This window comes from Neolamprologus multifasciatus, chromosome 5, assembly GCF_963576455.1.
Source record: "Neolamprologus multifasciatus chromosome 5, fNeoMul1.2, whole genome shotgun sequence".
Lineage (NCBI taxonomy): Eukaryota > Metazoa > Chordata > Actinopteri > Cichliformes > Cichlidae > Neolamprologus > Neolamprologus multifasciatus.
The window spans coordinates 19,321,842-19,342,621 of record NC_140443.1 but is presented as its reverse complement, the minus strand read 5'-3'; the positions used below and the strand labels follow the sequence as shown (position 1 = coordinate 19,342,621).

Sequence of the window (20,780 nt, the reverse complement as noted above, 5' to 3'; positions counted from 1 at the left end):
CAGTATCGATCCGCACATCACTACTGGATGCCCATAATGGATATAAGGAAGTTTTTTGAAAAAAAGGAGCCACAGTCAGGTAAAAGTGTAAGAACAAATGATCCGTCAATCAAAAAATAATGTTGGAGCAGTGTTTCAATATTTATATCTTTTATTAGATGTACATGTGGTTTGGCTATTTTCCTTTTGGTTGAAAGTACACTGAGAGAGGACTTTTTTTATTAGTGATCTTAATAATATATTTTTTTCATATTAATGTAATTTTTTCATCTAACTCAATACAGTTTATTTGTGTGTGATTGTCAGTTCAAAGAGGGAGAGAGGAAAGAGGTGAACGTGAGGAGAAAGTGCAAGGTCAGGAAGAACCAGGTAAGAAAACAGACAGGGATACCTGGCTGAGAAGGACCATGGGTCAAAGCAAACTCCAGCACCTGGCTGTGATGTCAGTTGAGAAAGAGATGTTTGAGAGAGTTGACCACCAAAAAATGATAGACAGATCTGCCAAGCTCACGGTGAGGTGACGTAGGTTAAAATAAAATAAAAAAACCTGCAGAGACATAGTAGTATCTGCAGGATAGGATATGATAGGATATGTATTTATTTTTTATTCCAATCTATTCTTCTTTTGTAGTAGTAGTCTTTTGCAGCATTTAAATAACCTTTATCAGATTTGATGGTTTTGGTTATGATGACTGATAATGGAGATGAAGACCAGAGACAATGAGGACAAGGAGGAACAGGGGTTTAAATGCACCGAGGAGACAGAGAGAACTCGGGACAACTGGAGACATTTAAGGATGCAGGGACTAACATAGACAGGGACGAAGTCTCATCGTGACAAGTAAAGTTTATCTTGCCTGACTACGCAGCTCTCTGGGTGCTCAGCACTTTGATAACTTAAAAATGTTATTGTTTGTTTTTTTTCAGTGTTTTATTTGTTTGTGAGTGAATCGGTTTGGCTGAGATTAAAGTTATTAGATTAGATCGTCCAATTTCACAGTCGCTCACTTCCGGCCTACCCGGCTTTCGGAGGACCTGGCCCACTTAGACCGCAAAGGCCTCAGGAGGATGCAGCCTCTGAATTTGAATTTGGACACCCCCGCTGTTTCTGGCCAGCCAATAATAACGGTGACATTTAACTTATTTTATCTGATAAATAAACACTGTAAAATTCAGTATAAGTATACCCCCCCCCAAAAAAATCACATATCACATATTTAAAAAAAAGCTAGGCTCACTACAACCAGGGGGGACACCGCACTCCTGGCACGTTGTGCCTCGACCTCCTGGTTGGCTTCGAGCTGGTGGCCTCTGAAGGATGCACCCAAAACATTTGCGAGATCTTGCAGAAGTTTTGCACGCATTCGCAAAAGTTCATCTTAATTTTTTTTTCTCCCATGTCCCTTGCGGGGCTCCGTACTCCAGTCCTTGTTACGTTCATACTGTTTTAAAAAAACTGTTCATACTTGCAAATAATCTGTTTTTGTTCTGAGACAATAATATTACTCACATTCACCAATAGTGAAAAGCTAGATTGTTGCCATATATCTTTCACTTTGATTTGTCAGAGTGCTATTGCTTATCACAAATGAAAAAGACAGCTGTGGGACCAAAGTTTGGCCATGTTTGGCTCAAGTGCACAGGTTTGACCCTCAGTGTAAACATTAAAGGTCTAATAAAGTGCTGAGTAAGCAGTAAATTACTGTTTACGGGGAATGTTTGTGTGAGGGGATGTTTGTGTAAGCGAGTGAGTTTGCCCTTTAAAAAAACTTTGTGCATAATAACAGTGTCCTTGTTTAAGTTCAAAAGAGCGTTTCAGCTGCTTTGCTGGTATTTTGGTTTAAGGCATCATGGGGAGAACTGTGGTGCAAATCACACTCATAGGACTCCTTTTTGCTTTGGCTTCCACGCTGCCAAACAAGGTAAGTTCAGTAGACCTAAAGGACCAAAAGAGCACTTCAAGGGAACAGAATAGAAGATAATGCAATGTCCTCTGAAGTGAAGAAATACTGACTGTGTGCACATGTTTACTTTATCCTTTGTCTGAGATCAGGGTAAAAAGTGGTCTATTAATTTATTTTAATGTTTAGAGCTTGGCATTTAATAAAGGTGTTGGTCAGTGCTAGGTTAAGGATAAATTGGCCTTTCTGATTATTTGATTAAGTGATTTATTCATATATATATATATGTGGGGTTTTTTTTATAACTTGTAATACTGTCATGTTATTTGGACATTGGAAAGACCTGGAGAGAGTTAGGTTTTTTTTCTGTGAAATGTGCCCCCTGTGTTTGCTCAGGATGACTGGGACATCTACAGCTTTCACATCAACTCCACAGTGACCAGTCGTTATGCCACCACTGTCATCACAAGTCGTGTGGCCAATCGTATGAACGAGTCAAAGGAAATTGAATTCCATGTTCGGATTCCCAAGAATGCCTTCATCAGTAAATTTCGAATGTGTGTGAAGTTAAAAGGATCTGTAACAATCCAGACACATTTGCAAATAAAGAATTCTACACTAAAGAACAAAGTACAGGATACTCAGTAGTGTGTATTCACACAAGATCTTACCTTGGTCCTCTTCAGGTTTATCGATGGCCAGGTTTATGATGGTGTTGTGAAAGCTAAGGAGCAAGCTCAGCAGCAGTACACTGAAGCTGTGTCCCGTGGTGAAAGTGCTGGACTTGTCAGGTATTAACTAAATGATTAAATGATAGGTATTGTACAAATACACTGAGTGTTCCTTTGGATAAAGAAGAAGAAAAAGAAAACATTTTTGTCATTCAAAATTAGTTTGATCTGTTCTTGTGTTTTCTCTTCTTTCTTAATTTCTCTAAAATAATGTTAATGCGAATAGGAAAATATCTTTAGAGTTAACCTTATTCTCTGCTCAGGTTCAAACTACAGCCATAATTACAATTTAGTGAGATCATTTTTTTCTGCTTTAGTTCTGTAGGGAGGACACTGGAGGAAATGATTAAATTATACATATTGTACAAATACACTGAGTGCTCTTTTGGATAAAAAATAAGCAAAATACCCCGAAAAGGTTGATTCTGTTCATCTGGACGTAGCGTTTTCAGTGGGAGAAATATTTCGTCACTCATCCGCAATCTTATAAACAGTACATTTGCACAATAAAACTAGCCCATTGAATGAACAATGGGCTGTGAGGTCAGTTCCTTGATCATTAATATGCAAATTGTCATGACCATTGATCCACAACCACTGATCAAGGCCCATGAGTACCATTCACAGAGAGTTGGGCGAAAAGACGGCGAAAGATGTACCCTTAGGCCCTCTCCTCAATTCAGAGATAGTCTTTCCCTTTTCACGTGAATGGCCTCCTTGACTCCTCGCTCAAACCAGCTTTCCTCCTTGTCCAGAATTTTTACATCCTCGCCTTCTGCTTTGTGCCATTCGCGTCACCAGAAGTTGTTTAGTTTCCCCGATGTATAAATCATGGCAATCCTCATGGCACTTAGCAGTGTACACTATAATCACTAGGTTTGACTCTCATCATCCACTGGAGCACAAACTGGGTGTTATCGGGATGCTACAACACAGAGCAAACACCATCCCCACAGATACAGCGGCCAGGGAAGCAGAAGAGCATCACATCAAGAAGGCCCTGAGTAAATGTGGCTATCCCAGCTGGACATTTGCTAAAGCTGGGAATGCACCTAAAGAAAGCTCCAGCTGATCCAGGAGAGAAGGACAACTGCTGCCTAAGTGAAAACCGTTGGTGATCCCGTGTGTGTCAGGAGTATCAGAATAGTTAAAACACATTTTTTCTAAACATCCCATCTCTGTGACTTTTAAACCCCAAAACACGCTGCACCAAAAATTGGTCCACCCCAAGGATCAAGTTCCCCGGGGGGCTAAGGTTACATCTTTTGCCATCTTACAATGGTGTAATTGCAGCCATTCCCCAACTCTCTGTGAATGGAACTCATGGCCATTGATCAGTGGTTGTTAATCAATGGTCATGACAATTTAATATTAATGATCAAGGAACTGTCATTCAAAATTAGCTTGTTCTGTTCTGGTTTCTCTTCTTTCTTTTTTTTCTAAAATAATGTTAATTGTGAATAGGAAAACATAATTTGAGTTAATCTTATTCCCTTTTCAAGTTCAAACTACAGCCATAATTACACTTTAGTAAAATGATTATTGTTTCTGCTATAGTTCTGTAGGGAGGACACTGGAGGAATTTAAGACCTCTGTAACTGTGGCTGCTCACAAAAAGGTCACTTTTGAACTCACATATGAGGAACTGATGAAACGCACACATGGCAAGTACGAGCTGCAAATTCATGCTCGACCCATGCAGCCTGTCAGAGACTTCAAGGTGATTGTCTTGTTGGTATCTATTAGTGGAAAATGCTGAGATAACATCACACATGATGAGATCTTTTATTTTATTGTATTTATTACCAGGTGGATGTGTACATTCACGAAGAAGCCGGCATCAGTTTCATCGATGTGAAAGGAGGCCTGAGCACCAACGCCCTCGCTAATGCCATCACCAAAACACATGCAGATAAACAGGTACTGAAATCTTTTTGTTGTAGAACAGTAAAAAAAATTATCGGCTTTCTATAAGACAGTTTGAGGTACTAACAGATCATTATTAATTTGCTGTAAGACGCAGCTTGATCGCAGAGTGTAAAACGTATGAATATAAAATGATCAAAATGCACAAATAACCATTACGGTAATGATGATATTTCTTCCAACATTATAGCTCATTTCTCATCATTGTACAGAAGAATTGGGTTGAAAGCAGGGGTATTCAACTAACATTTCTTTAAGCAAAGATCCGGATGATCATAATGTGAAATTATTTCGTTTGCGATCTAGACTGTCAAATCAAATGAAATCAGTACAATTGAAAAACCTTTTGACAAATAATTTGAAAAATAATTCCAAAATGATTATTGGTCACACAACATAGAACTGAACATTGCTTAAAATTCTCATACACCTGTCGAGGTGCACACTGATGATTAGTTTGATTATGTTCACTTTGGACAAAACTGCCTTGCTTTTGTGTGTGGAGCCAAACATTGTCAGGATACACAAGGCTACTTTCCTTAAACCTGAAAAAGTTGTCCCAGGAACCATTTGGATCCAGAAAGTGGAAAGATCAGTTCTTACAAACTGCTCTTTCAGGCAGTTTATAATTGCCTAAAGCGCAGGTAAAACTGCATGTGTTGTATCTTTTCTTCTTATACTGTCTTTTCAACTTACTACAGCTCAACTATTGGCACTGTAGAGACCAGTGTTTATCACCTGGGATCCACAGAGTTGATTGGCTGAGTGGTAATGGGGTGGCTAAACTCACATCCAATGCATTTTCAAAACCTGGACCATGGTCCACCTGTTAATGACATCTGGTTTAATGTTTTGATCCTTGAATACATATCTGTAATTCCATTTTCTTCTAAAGGTTGGGCTTCTCCAACACTCTTTGTATGTAAAGTCATGTTGCGTTAATTTGAGACAAATGAGTAATTCTGACAATGTTTCATTTAGGATTTTTAACAATACAAATATCAGACCAAAACGGAAAGCAGAAAATAAAATCACTGACATCGCTCTCTTTGAAGTTTCTAAACTCTGTGATTCACTCTGTTTCCAGGTGTGGGTGTATTTCTATCCAACAGCTGACCAACAGAAAATGTGTGACAGCTGCGGAGATCAGGGTATGAATGGAGATCTGGTTATAGTTTACGACGTTAACAGGGATAATGGACTGGGACACATCAAGGTAAACCCTGGTCTTTTATCAACACAAACCGTATGACTTGGGCTAAAAAGCTTCTTGAATAATCCTATAACCAATCAAGTTTTGTTTTTTTTGTTTTTTTAATAACACCGCCTTAGAAATCTGACGGATACTTTGTTCATCATTTTGCACCATCTGATCTTCCACGGATACCAAAAAATGTTGTCTTTGTTATTGATCAAAGTGGCTCAATGGGGGGCAGAAAAATTGAGCAGGTAAAGTATTTGAAGGGTCTGTTTCTGATATTATTTTATAAATCTTTTCTCTCTTTTTACAGTTTTAATGAAAAGAAAAACAATATGTAGCCATGAATTATGTTTTCTTACCCAGACTAGGACCGCATTAATCCACATTCTGAATGATCTGGCAGAAGATGATCACTTTGGTCTGATCACTTTTGATGACAGAATTTCTTACTGGAAGCGAGAACTCGTTCAGGCAAACAAGAAAAACCTGGAAAGTGCCAAAAACTTTGCACGCAATATTCAAGACAGAGGATGTGAGAAGTTGCAGTAAATACACATTTTGGAATATCAACAGTTGGGAGGGGAATAGCAGTACTGAAAATGTGTTTGTTGTTGTTGCATTTCAGCCACAGACATAAATGAAGCAGTGCTGCAAGGAGCACGTATGCTGAATGCACATAACAGAGAAGGTTCAGCATCTATCCTTATACTTCTTACAGATGGAGACCCAACCTCAGGTTGTAATAAAACACATCTGTAAACAAATGTACACAAATATTTCATGAAACTGAGATCTTTATGAGCTTATTGTGGTTAAAAATCCTGATTTATTATGAATAATGAGACTACACTGTTTCTGAGCTGAACTGGGTATGTCTCGTCTCTTTTCAGGGGTGACAAATCTGGAGAAAATCCAGTCAAATGTAAGACAGGCTATTGCAGGCAAATTCCCACTGTACTGTCTCGGTTTTGGTTTTGATGTTAATTTTAATTTCCTTGAGAAAATGTCGCTGCAAAATAACGGTGTGGCACGACGGATTTATGAAGACTCTGATGCTGATTTACAGCTGAAGGTATTTAAATTATGCATGCTCTTCTTTTATGTGATTTGAAACCCCTGAGAATTGAAAGAAAAAAATACGAGCATGATTTGTATCACTTCCACACTGTATGTCAACAGGGTTTCTATGAAGAGGTGGCCACACCTCTACTGACAGATGTGACAATGATCTATGTGGGTGGGACCAATCTAACCCAGACTAACTTCAGTCAGTATTATAATGGTTCTGAGATTGTGGTGGCCGGACAGATCACAGATAATAACATTGAAACCTTCACCCCTCAAGTTGTGGCCATTTCAGTAAGAATCAATCCACAGGACACATCAGGAGTACTCTTCTTAAACCGTTTTCCCTGTTGACTGACATTACATTGCATTTAATTTATTACAGAGTAATAGAAGAATAATATTCTCTAATCCAAATGAAACCATGGAATCCACTGGAACAGTGTCTGATGACCGTATCCAGAGGGTTTGGGCGTACCTCACAGTTAAACAGCTTCTGGACAAAGAGTGAGTTTGACTTATAGCATCTTTCCTTGTATGACTCTGAAATGTGTTATCAGCTGTTATGTCTTTAAAGTTTCTACCTCTACATCAGTGTCTTCAAAACACTAAACATTTTTTTTATAAATAAAACTGTTTATTTATTTTTTTCTTTGTTTATTTTTCTAATATTTTAAGCATATATAATCATTGAATGCTGTTTAGGATCACATTATATATATACATTATAAGAAAAATCTGGATATATTGAATGGATGTCTGAATATATAGAATTAAATGTAAACATATAGACTGAAACTTGAATGTATAGAATGAAATTTGAATATACAAGGTGTCAGAAAGACAGGTGAACTGCAGCAAGACAATATATTTTAAGTTTGTTAGATCAGGGCAGCAGGTTGACATTAAGTCCCAAAATTCCAAGTAGAATGGTAAATGGGCTGTATTTGTATAGCGCTTTTACTAGTCCCGCCTAGGGACCCCAAAGCGCTTTACACACCCAGTCATCCACCCATTCACACACTGGTGGAGGCAAGCTACAGTTGTAGCCACAGCTGCCCTGGGGCAGACTGACAGAAGCGAGGCTGCCATATCGCACCATCGGCCCTTCTGGCCAACACCAGTAGGCGGTAGGTGAAGTGTCTTGCCCAAGGACACAACGACCGAGACTGTCCGAGCCGGGGCTCGAACCGGCAACCTTCTGATTACAAGGCGAACTCCCAACTCTTGAGCCACGGTCGCCCAGAAGTCTGTTAAAGGGACATCAGATAATATGCCTGCAGTAATAAACTGTGTTCTCTTCAGTGTTGGATAGTTTGACATCAACATCTCCATTTCTTACCTTTCTATTAAACAGTCATGTACATCTCCCACATAAAATTATATTAGTACAATTATGTTTGTTCATCATCACTCATCTCCTTAAATTTCAAAAACAACTTTTTTCACATCTTTTTAAAGGCAGAGTTTTTACACTTAATCATAAAAGTATGTTTCTCAGAAGCTAAGGATTTGGACAATATAGACAGCAAGGCTGTCTATGGTCTGGTAATGGATCTCTATGATTTGGCAAGACTGTATTTTACCTGTAACAAACAATAGATTGTGTGCTTTTTTATGAACTTTGCTGAATTGACTTTCAGTGAAGAAAATCTCTTAGATACATATTTTAGGACATGGATTCAGCTTAACACCTGTAATGTGTGAAGTTACATACAAAACCATTTTACACTTTGTCACACAGGCTTCAATTATCTGGACCTGAGAAAGAGAAAGTGAAGAAGGAAGCTATGGAGCTGTCACTGAAGTACAGTTTTGTGACCCCTCTCACATCTATGGTGGTCACAAAGCCTCCAGGAGAAAACACAGATGTGCTTCATAAACCAAAGGAAGGTGAAACATCACGGATATGGCAGTCGCCAGGAGGTCAACCCAATTTAGCACACCTTACTCCTGCTAGTGGGGGTTATATTGGGTTGGTTCATTCTGGTGAGCAAATCAAACCAATACAACAACATTCATCAGTTCAGCTGAGGAGACGATTGCTTACAGTACAGAGATGTTCTGTGAATGAAAGAAAGGGAGTATGAAATAGACTGAGTCAAATAGATGTGAGTCAGACAGAAGCAGGATGTAAGATGCAAGCTGAGGCAGCTTAAATTGGGTGGTACAAGTGGCTAGTGGCTAGGTTAGTGTACAGGAACACCTGCCCCATAGAAATGAGAAATCCCCATGGGAGACACCACTAAAGGTGTGTGTGTGTGTGTGTGTGTGTGTGTGTGTGTGTGTGTGTGTGTGTGTGTGTGTGTGTGTGTGTGTGTGTGTGTGTTTGTGTGTGTGTGTGTGTGAGCTATTTAAAGATTTAGTTAAGAACTTTAGTGTTTGGGCATGGATGTTAGTAAAAGCATTAATTAAACTCAATTATAAATGAATTAGTTATCCTTATTTATTATTATGTCCCCTGCATTGCCTCCAGCAATATTAACTTTATGTAATGTGTGTAAATGTTTTTTACAGCTGCTGATTTACTTCATGGGTTTAGGTCCTACGATGACGTGCTCTATGAAGATGCAGGTACTGTATTGCATACATGGAATACTTTTTTTGTTCTAAGACAGTCAAAGATTTTTTATTGTCATGCAATGTCAACCAGAGATCTGAAATTTTCTGGTATGTAACTAGTGCTGTTTAAATTATTTGCAGGTTATTTAAAGGCTACCCATGTCCCAATTGAAGTAACTGACGGTACTGTATTGCATAGATAGAATACTTTTTTTTTTCTAAGAAAATCAAAGACTTTAAAGAGGGAACTTTGGAAAAAAAATCCTCAAAAAAAAAAAGAAGAAAAGGGGAAAAACAATTTTAGAATAAAATGGTCTTTAGTGCTATGCATGATAAAGTCTCTTACACTTTTATTGGAAAACTTGTATTTATAGGTGAAAATTTAAAAAAAAAAATCTATATCACCATGACACTTTCTTAACTTAAGGCAAGTTTTCTAACATTCTATGACTGCATGGGAAAATTATTATTATTTTTTTAATATAAAAATTGATTTATTTTCAGAATTGTGAAATAGACAAAGTATGTAAAATTAAAGAAGTGTTTTATGTTTACTTTTCCAAAAAAAATTCAAAAATGCCCAATGCATTAAAAGAGTTGAGTAAGTGTTGATTGCACAGGTCTTTATTTTCAGATTCCAGAGTCTAACTTTTTGTCTCTATACCTCTAGCTCCTCTTCTCCACAGGTTTTTGCTCAACTCAACTGGGAATCAGACTGTTCCACTTTGCTTTGACTTCAGTGGAGCTGTAATCCTTAAACTATTTCACCACCCCAGCAGAGGTCAGTAGTCTTTCTCGTGAGTATTTTCATATTTCTCCCCTAGTGGTTAAAGAGCAGCATTTCTCTTTTGTTCTAGACCTGTCTGTTAATGGTGAGCTAGATTCAATTGCAAACGGAGGTTTCAGCAAAATTTTTATACACCTCAAAACTCACCAGCATGTTGAGGTTGATGCTGAATCACAGAGGGTCACTGTACGAGATGGACAGACAGTGACATATCAAGCTGCTGGACAGGATCCCTCGACAGTTGGCAGGTGATTTTGCAATATAATGGTCAAAACGTATGTTCTCACAGTATTGTTTACAGACGTGTGCCCTTATTCAGTTCTTTTCCCAGGATTTACATGAGGCAATCAGTATATACATCTCTGATGTCAGTTATATATATGACAAAACATTTGCTGGGAAATGAAACCTTAAAAGGGCAGTTTGGGCCGTTTATAATTTTAATTCTACACTTTTTTGTATGGAGTATTTTGTGAGATTTGGCCAAATCTCACTAATTTAAACATGTCTGCCATAAAATTAAAATAAAAGGTTCATTTCTATCACAACTACAAACACATCAGTAGGAGTGTATAAGCTTCGTAGCACAATATTTACTTTATATTTTTTTAAATGCTCAAGTTATGTCATTTGCTTTAACCATCCAACACATAAGCTCTCAAGCTGAGATACCCAGAGAAACCAAGAACATGGTGGTGAGAGGTCTCACTCTTTAGCAACAGGAAAGAAAAAGAATCCAACAAAATAATTTCTGGATGCAACAGCAATCCTTCAATATTGGAATATTGTAAGGCAAATATACCAGGACAAAAAAAGTTTTGGATGGGAAAAGTTAGGAACAACTTGCAGAAAGGCCAAAAAATTAATTCTGTTCATCCAATTCAATTCAATTTATACAGCAATAATAGATTCTTTTCATCATCAGTGTTTTCAGTGGCAGAAACGTTTTGTCACTCATCCAAGTGACTCAGTTGACTGCAAGATTCCCAAACCTTATAAATAGTACATTTGTACAATGACTGAAACTAGCACTGAATGAACAATGGGCTGTAAGGTCAGTTTCTTGGCCATTGATATGCAAATTGTCCTGACCATTGATCAACAACCACTGATCGAAGCATCATCTTAAAATGGCCTGCGGAGACAAATGGGATAAGCTTCTTTAGCCATACAACATATGATATCCTTCCATCACCTGTCCCATCCTGTCCCCACTGTTCAGTTCCAGTCAGTCTCAAGCACGTATTAGCTGTGTCCCAATTCAGGGATCGCATCTTTCGAAGGATTCAGCCTCTGCTGTCTACGTAAGCCGGGTCCTTCGAAGGCTGAGAAGGCCAGAAGTCTGAGGCTGTTAAATGGGATTGTCTAGCCTTAGTCGCACTGCTCAGGTTGCCCAGCAACCATGCTTCTAGCCGCTAGAAACGTTTTATAGAGGATTGTTTGACAGAATGAAGACAAAATTCATCTTTTTCTTGTTTCATGAGGTTTTTTTTATTTGTTAAGTATCTGAGGCTGAGACCACAGGACTTTAAAAACATGATTGTTGGGCTTCATTTCTATACCGAACAATAATTTTAAGATTAGGTAATAAATAACAATTAGTAACAAATAGTAATAACAACTAATGTTGTTCATGAGACTAGTGTCATCTCACACAGTGCCACAGCACTGAACTTGAACTGTGTTTCAAATACTGAGCTTTAATAAAGATTCAAGTTGCATTTATTTATTCCTATCACTTTATATCTTCATCTCAAACACAGTACATCTTTTATAGTGTAAATATAGATGTATTGTATATAAGAGAGATAAATATTGTTTTGTAAATATGTTGGCATTATTAAATTTGTCTGAATGCTTACATATATGGGTAAAAAGAAAATTTATGAGCTGGGATAACTGTCTGTTTGTGATAAAATGGAAAAATGAAAATGTAGACGAATATATCAAATATTCCCTAATATAAACATGTTTTACTGCCTTCATAGTTTTTAACTTGAAGGCCTTGAATACTTTTTCTGACACTAAAAACACTTGAATGATAAAATCATTTTAACATTACCTAATAAGACTGATAATTAGGACAGACAATTGGCTATTTTAAACATTTCTAGCAGTCCTTCACAAAGAGGGAACACTCTCTCACCTGGTGCTGGCTCTTCCTCCTCCTCTTTGGGGTCCTTAGGGACTAAGTAAAGCGCTATACAAATACAGGCCATTTACCATTTACCTCTTCCTCAGACTCTGCTTAGTTTGTCCTGGTGGATCATCAGGGGTGCAAAACCTCACAGATGATCTGCAGCAGTGGGTTCCTCAGTCTGTCCTCACTCTGGCGACTTGCAGTTCTCAAACATGGAAATCAAATGTGCAATAAGCTGTAGGATTCAAACACACTTGTAACTTATGCTTATTATTTTATTTAACAATCAGAGAGAAAGAAAAAGAGAGAGAAGGGAAAAGTGCAGGACAGACAGAAAGGTGAAAGTCTCAGGTGGCAAACACTACTAAAAAACAGCAACAGAGAATGAGTATTTTCTGTTTGTTATATAAGGAGTACTAAATAAGATAAGATACCTTTATTAGTCCCACAAGGGGAAATTTCATGTTAAGGCTGCCGGCCCAGTTGGTACATTGGCCACATGTTTGGCTCCTATGATTAAAGCACCGTTTTTTTTAGCTTAACAAGTGAACCGTTGGCACTAACATCACTAATGTCACGTGACGTTGCCACCATGTGGCCAACAGTAATGTTTTAATGTTCTTCGTTATTAAAACATTTGCATCGCCGCATAAATAAGTGATATAAAACTCAATACTTAATTTTTTAAAATTTACTCAACCGTTGGCCATTTGTTCGAAAAAAACAAACAAAAACTATCCACCGCTGTGCTATGAATCCTGGGATATGCTGGGCCTGACCACCTGACCCATCCTTCAAATTGGGGGAACGCATTTGTGGGCCGCATTTAGAGCAGTCCTCGAATTGGGACAGCCTTCGTCACCTGGCTGGGACGTAATCGGCCTTCAAATGCGGCCTCCGAAGGATGCAGCCCCTGTATTGGGACACAGCTACTGATTGCTTGTAATACCAGTCTGACACATAGCAGATACAACTTACACACCACCAGGTATTGAGATGCCTGGCAGCTGCACTAGAGCACATGCACATGCAGATTTCCCAGAGGTTTGGAGGACAGGCCTGTAGGACAATCATCAAAACACTGTCAGGGATGCATGCATGTATGCAGATCTATACAGAAACACCCAAGTGAAGATACATAAGTGACGATTATCAATCTTACATCGAGTAGCAGGAAATCCAAAGGTGTGTGCTGATATTTTGGGATTGTAATATATATAAAGTTTTCATTAATTTCACGAATTTTTTTTACAACCAATGCTTGAATCAAAGGCCCTGCACACTCACGGTTAACCACAAAAAGTGGCTTGACTTCTTTTCAATGACACTAGCTTTTGTCAAGCTTAGAAAAGTTTCTATTACCGTATCATTGCCTTGTTGTATCTTCCAGGTAGAAGCAAGTTTGTTGTATTACATGGAGTTGTGACATTGTGAAATGTCTATTTCAGCCCTCAGTCAGACAGTAGTCAGCCAAGACTAGTGAAATGATCTGTGAAGGTTTTTAAAATCTTCAAAGAGCTTTAAAATATTCATATAAAGTCCATATTTTTCCAGTGTGACAGTGATTGTGCGCGACACCGAAATTCACATTGCATCTGATGACATTCTCCTGGTCATCTCACAACATGAGAAAAATGGCCAAAGACTCCTTTGGCCTGTTTTAAGACAGCAACCCTCAACCAACGACATCGAAGGACTTTTAGGTGAGTGAAACGACATGCATGCACATACTTTGTTCATTACTTAAGAAATAAATGAATTTGTCAGTGTCATGTTAAGAATATTAACAAAGTTTGCACCGAGCATAAGTGGTTTCTGTAAAAGTATCTTGTTGCTGTGTCTGTTTTGTTATCTGGTTTTCAGTGTCAGTTCTTGTTTCATTGTTTTACTCCCTTTTTCCAGCTGTAAAGCCAGCAGTGTATGAGGTGGTGCAGCAAGTTCCTGTCACAAAACTAAAGATTAAAAACCAAGAGACAGATGTTACAAGGTAATTTTATGTAATGTTTTCAGTTTCTTCATTCAAAACATAAAACTGTTTAAGATTCCACCAAGACATGAGCTTTTTTTTGCTTTTGTAGTGACAACGCTACTGACTACAGCGTCGACCCTCCTGTCACAAAGAACTGCTGGCTTATGTCTGCTGACTCTGCCCTGCAGAGGCCACTGGCAGGTTTTTTCGTGGCACAACTTTAAGTGTGAACTATGCTGAATTACTAGAAAATATTTGGTTTAAAAGTAGAGAAAACATTTTCTTACTGTGGAAAATGTCCTTCCACTTGTTCAAATGAACAAATAAAGTATCCCAGATTGCAAAATGGCTCATGTCTACATAATTTTATTAAAGAAAGAAAGAGAATAAAGAAATAAGGATTTGGAGGTTGTGGTGCCAAAATAATACATCTAACCATGTGAATTCTAATGAAACGATTACACAGAAAAACACCACTGTGTTACTTCAGTGAAGCTTCTAATCTGACCCAAATCTAATAAATGACAATAGATAGAGCAAGAGGTTAGAGATTAAGAGATTACTATTAAGAGATTACTAGGCATTTAATAGGCAGTTCGATTCCTGCCTGGGGCGTCTGTATCCAGTAAGGGTCCTAAGGCTAGACCCCCTATGCTAAGCGAGCCTACTGCAGACATGAGCGAGACAGATAAATATGAAGGCATGCCGGCTCGGACGTCGCCTGCATCAACAAGGTCCGCGTCAGGTGTTGAGGAACCAGGGCACCCTGACGAGAAGTGGGCTACTGGAACAAGAAGGCATCGGTGGGCAAGAGACGAAAACAGGGCGTTGTTGGAATGCTACTACGCAAGTAACCCCGGCGGAAGGGGATACATGAATAGGATGAGGGACCTATGGATTCTTCGATACCCAACATCCACAATGACGGCAAAACAACTAGTAGCTCAGTGTTCCAACATTTGAAAGAAGGGACTGCTTTCACAGCTAGAGATTGACGAGGTACAGCATAAATGCTATGGCAAGGAGGAGTCAGGACGCCAGGTCAGGGGGGAGATATCATCACCCCCACCCGAGATTGGGTACATAGCCCCAAGTGCGACAGGAGAAGGATCATTGACTGTGAGAGGAACTGACCTGAAATATAGGATCATGGCCAAGCTTGAAACCTGGATCCCCCAAAGCCGGTTACCAAGATTACGTGAAGTACCCTCAGAAGGTCTGCTGTTAATGCAGCACTACGGACAATACCTACAACCACGATTACCGACACTAACAAGCTGATCTGCAATACGGTAGCAGTGATCAGTGAGTGCTTGGCTACAAGTTGAACAGCCACAAGGGGCAGTACCCTCCATGGAGAAGGAGGCTAGAGGGCAAGATCAAAGTAGCACAGAGGGAGGTTAGCCAACTAACGGAGTTGCAGAAAGGTACGACAAAGAAGGTGCATAAGAAATACAGCAAGCTGTCCATACCTGAGGCCTTGGAAACTGCCAAGCAAAGACTCACAGCCTTGGCCAGCCGCTTGAGGAGGTACACCAGAGAGATAGAAGGCAGGAGAATAAACCAGCTGTTCTCCACAGAACCAGCAAAGGTGTACTCTCAGTGGCAAGGGAACAATAATAAGAGAACAGCACCACCAAGGCTGGAGACGGAGCAATACTGGAAGAGCATATGGGAGAAGGACGCAACCCATAACGGCAATGCTCAGTGGCTAGTGGATCTGAGGGCAGACCATAGCGACCGCCCTGAACAGGGTCCAGTAACCATCACAGTGGCAGATATCCAAGAAAGGGTCTCTAGTATGAAGAGTTGGACAGCACCAGGGCCCGACATGGTTCACGCCTACTGGCTAAAGAAGCTGACTGCACTCCACGAGCGTCTGGCAGCACAAAAGAACCAGCTGCTAGTTAATGAGGGACACCCGGAATGGCTAACCGAAGGTCGGACGGTCCTGATCCCCAAGGACCCCAAGAAGGGACCAGTCCCCTCCAACTACCGACCAATAACCTGCCTCAGTACTACATGGAAGCTCCTGTCAGGCATCATATCGGCTAAGATGAACAGGCACATGGGTCAATACATGAGTGGGACACAGAAAGGAATTGGCAAGAATACCAGAGGCGCAAAACACCAGCTACTGGTAGACAGAACAGTCAGCCGAGACTGCAAGACCAGACTGACCAACCTGTGCACTGCCTGGATTGATTACAAGAAGGCCTATGACTCTATTCCCCACAGCTGGATACTGGAATGCCTAGAATTGTACAAGATCAATGGGACCCTAAGAGCCTTCATCAGGAACTCAATGGGGATGTGGCGTACAACACTAGAGGCCAACTACAAGCCCATAGCACAAGTCACCATCAAGTGCGGGATCTACCAAGGAGATGCTCTGTCCCCACTGCTGTTCTGCATAGCCCTGAACCCCCTCAGTGAGATCATTAACAAGACTGGCTACGGATACCGACTATGGAACGGAGCAGTTGTCAGCCACCTCCTGTACATGGATGACATCAAGCTGTATGCCAAGAGTGAACGAGACATCGATTTACTGATCCACACTACCAGGCTATACAGCAATGACATTGGAATGTCGTTCGGACTGGAGAAGCGTAGTCGGTGGTAACAAAGAGAGGGAAGGTAGTCAGAACTGAGGGGATTGAACTACCAGAAGGCAACATTGCAGACATAGAGGACAGTTACAAGTACCTGGGGATCCCGCAGGCAAATGGGAACCATGAAGAGGCCGCTAGAAAAGCTGCAACCACCAAGTACCTGCAGAGGGTCAGGCAAGTCCTGAGGAGTCAATTGAACGGTAAGAACAAGATCCGGGCCATCAACACGTACCCTGCCCGTGATCAGGTACCCTGCTGGGGTAATAGGCTGGCCAAAGGAGGAGATAGAAGCCACTGACATAAAGACAAGAAAGCTCCTTACCATGCATGGAGGGTTTCACCCCAAGTCCAGCACCCTGAGGCTGTACGCTAAGCGGAAGGAAGGGGGCCGGGGACTGGTGAGTGTCAGCACCACAGTCCAGGATGAGACAACGAACATCCAAGAATACATCACGAAGATGGCCCCAACTGACCGAGTGCTCAGTGAATACCTCAGGCAGCAGAAACCCAAGAAAGAGGATGGAGACGAGGAACCACCATGGAAGGACAGGCCCCTGCACGGTATGTACCACTGGCAGATAGAGGAGGTGGCTGATATCAAGAAATCCTACCAGTGGCTGGACAAAGCTGGACTGAAAGATAGCACAGAGGCACTAATCATGGCAGCACAAGAACAAGCTCTGAGTACAAGATCCATAGAGGCTGGGGTCTATCACACCAGGCAAGACCCCAGGTGCAGGCTGTGTAAAGATGCCCCAGAGACAATCCAGCACATAACAGCAGGGTGCAAGATGCTAGCAGGGAAGGCATACATGGAACGCCATAACCAAGTGGCCGGCATAGTGTACAGGAACATCTGTGCCGAGTATAACCTGGAAGTCCCGAGGTCAAAATGGGAGATGCCCCCAAGGGTGGTGGAGAATGACCGAGCTAAGATCCTGTGGGACTTCCAGATACAGACGGACAAAATGGTGGTGGCTAACCAACCGGACATAGTGGTGGTAGACAAACAGAAGAAGACGGCCGTAGTGATCGATGTAGCGGTTCCGAATGACAGCAATATCAGGAAGAAGGAACACGAGAAGCTGGAGAAATACCAAGGGCTCAGAGAAGAGCTCGAGAGGATGTGGAGGGTGAAGGTAACGGTGGTTCCCGTGGTAATCGGAGCACTAGGTGCGGTGATTCCCAAGCTAGGTGAGTGGCTCCAGCAGATCCCGGGAATAACATCGGAGATCTCTGTCCAGAAGAGCGCAGTCCTGGGAACAGCTAAGATACTGCGCAGGACCCTCAAGCTCCCAGGCCTCTGGTAGAGGACCCGAGCTTGAAGGATAAACCGTCCGCAGGGGCGTGCTGGGTGTTTTATATATATATATATATATATATATATATATATATATATATATATATATATATATATAATTATTATTATTATTTGAAATTGGACTGTAATTATTTTATTTAAGAAAATGTTTTCTTTACGAAAAAAAAAAACCCCCAGAGGGTCAGGCAAGGGTCAGGCAACACAAGGACTTTGTGGCAACAAAGTCCTTGTGATGTGCACTGGGTTTGACCCTCAGAGTCAACAATAAAGTTTACAGAAACTGCTGGATTTCTGGTAAATTACTGCTTTGGGGGAGTATCTTGCGTAGGTGGGAGGTGAAAGAGGAGGGAGAGAAAGTTTGCCCGTTAAAAAAAATATGTACACAATAATCTTGTCCTTGTTTGACTTCAAAAGACAGTTTGTTCTGTGTTTGTGCTCTGCTAGGAGGCATCATGGGGAGAACTGTGGTGCAGTTCACCCTCATTGGGCTGCAGCTGCTTTGGCTTCCACACTGCCAAACAGGGTCAAAATACATAAATGGCCATAGCACCACTTTAAGGATCCATAATTAAAAATTAAATATAAATAGTTAAATAAATAGTTTAAAAGCCAAAAACAAAAGAAAACAAAACATACTTTTTATGTACCTCTGCAATTCATATTTCACAAATAATGAGATATCTGAGGTTTGTGATTGAGTATTTTGCGTCTCAGCATCTTTCTGTCAGTTCAACACCAAACTCTGTGGGTTGAAGGTTCTCATGACTATTCTCAGGATTATTTCATGTTTTTCATGTGTGGTGTTTGTGTACAAGTCAGCTGACACATTAACTCTGGCAGTTGTGCATTAGTTTGGAGATAAAAAGAAGGATTGGGGTAAGATGAAGTATGCAATAAGTAAGCAATATGAAATAATGTAATGTCCCATGAAGTGAAGAATTTCTAACTGTATGTGTTTGTATGTCTTCCTTATCCTTTCTGTGCATCCACAATCACAGATCTCATTTTAATTGTTCAGGCTTGTTATTTGATGATGGTGTTGATTGGTTAAAGTAAAATTGGCTTGTTTGGTTGTTTGAACTATGGAAACATGTGTTGGATGTTTCTAACAACTTCCCATCTGATGCATAAAAAGTTGGTCTTCAGCAAATAAATGTAAGTGAGTGTCATGCTCTTTTGCGTGTGTGCCATGAAGACTAGATGAAAAATAATTTGAAGGTTTTTGCAGTGAGACCAATGAAATTCCACTGAAACCAGTCAATGAGATTGGTTAAGCCTGTCGTTTTTTCTCAGGATGACTGGAACATCTACAGCTTTCAAATAAAATCCGCAGTGACCAGTTGTTATGCCACAACTGTCATCACAAGTCGTCCCCTTCATAAATTTGTAATCTGATGGCAATCTCTGCAATCCTGGTGTTAAAGTCCACAATATTCACTTCATCAATAAGTTCCTGTACATTTAATGTGTATTAGTAAGTTTTAGACACTATTTTGAGTTAAAGCATATGAAGGCAGGTAGATGCTTGTATTTTTTCAGCAGATGCTTCATCTGTGGTCATGTATCTTTCACTAGAGCATTGTTAGTCTCCCAGTGTAATGGAACATGTCTTCATTGTGTATTTTGTATTCCGCCAAGTAAAAACTGGAGATTTAATGCATCATTGCTCAAAGATGAAGAATTTATTAAATATTTTTTTAAAAAAGGGGTAGACTTTACATTTAGACTATAATGACCTGCTTGGAACATCGGCATCTGTTCTCTGGTAAGCAGGGAAAGCTGTGATGATAGATAAAAAATGTCATCCAATATCCCTTATTAATGTAGACTTCAAAATAATCCGCAAAGTTCTCTCAAATAGAAGACAAAAATAATACATCTTGAGCTAACTGGTTTATTAAAAGGGAGGTACTCATAAACAAAAATATGTAGATTACGTAATTTAATAGACTATTAATGTAGTAAAAACACTGAAACCACAATATTGTCTCTAGATGCAGAAAAAGAGTTTGACAGAGTTAACTGGAAATTTTGCCACTTTCCACAAATCTGGTTTTGGAAATTCCTTCATAAACTGGTAAAAAAAATATTATTATAATTTCTGCTGCTGCTGTTGATTCTGTGGTTTCCCTACTGTGTAGTGTGTACTGTGTTCTCTTCTTGCTTTCCTTGAGCTTTGTTGAGAATAATAGATTGCTTGGTATACGTTGGAGTTAGAGAGACTGTAGTTTGTGATTGCTTGCAACATTATAATATGGCGGTTAGAATAGAATTGAATAGAATAGAATAGAATAGAATAATCCTTTAATCCCACAAGGGGAAATTTGGTTGTAACAGCAGCCAGAAAGACACATATACAAACAAACAGTACACAGGACACAGAACAGAAACATACACAATTTTTCTTACATATTTACATATGGACAATGGTTACTATAAACAGAGCACTGTACAGTTATTAAATGAAATAAAAATAACTACAGATAAGAGGCAAACCAGGTTGAAGTGCGAATCGGTTGAGGTTGATGGGTGTAAGAATACAAAATAGAAAATAGGCCAGAG

The 20,780-nt window shown here is 39.9% G+C and overlaps 1 protein-coding gene across 2 annotated transcripts; it reads left to right on the top strand.

Moving 5' to 3' along the window:
• Positions 1–1,745: 1,745 nt before the first annotated feature.
• On the top strand, positions 1,746–14,628 carry LOC146518445 (inter-alpha-trypsin inhibitor heavy chain H3-like). 2 transcript variants are annotated; one of them, XM_085158468.1, is made up of 20 exons: positions 1,747–1,922; positions 2,298–2,458; positions 2,588–2,692; positions 4,190–4,352; positions 4,442–4,552; positions 5,646–5,774; positions 5,891–6,007; positions 6,123–6,291; positions 6,385–6,495; positions 6,650–6,831; positions 6,939–7,118; positions 7,210–7,331; positions 8,569–8,813; positions 9,342–9,398; positions 9,528–9,569; positions 10,057–10,167; positions 10,244–10,421; positions 13,868–14,016; positions 14,216–14,300; positions 14,392–14,628. In XM_085158468.1, the coding sequence occupies exons 1-20, from the start codon at positions 1,851–1,853 to the stop codon at positions 14,504–14,506; spliced, it is 2,604 nt and encodes an 867-aa protein (XP_085014594.1). In that variant the 5' UTR covers positions 1,747–1,850; the 3' UTR covers positions 14,507–14,628. The 2 variants fall into 2 exon arrangements, with proteins under 2 accessions (XP_085014596.1, XP_085014594.1); XM_085158470.1 differs by lacking the exon at positions 9,528–9,569 and having other exon boundaries at positions 1,746–1,922.
• The last annotated feature ends 6,152 nt before the right edge of the window (positions 14,629–20,780 follow it).

What these genes read in the sequence shown, in the direction of transcription:
- LOC146518445 (XM_085158468.1), top strand. Translation starts at nt 1,851, where the DNA reads ATGGGGAGAACTGTGGTGCAAATCACACTCATAGGACTCCTTTTTGCT. An exon ending in ATGGACTGGGACACATCAAG is followed by an intron (nt 5,775 to 5,890) that starts GTAAACCCTGGT and finishes ACACCGCCTTAG; the next exon opens with AAATCTGACGGATACTTTGT. An exon ending in CAAGAGACAGATGTTACAAG is followed by an intron (nt 14,301 to 14,391) that starts GTAATTTTATGT and finishes TTGCTTTTGTAG; the next exon opens with TGACAACGCTACTGACTACA.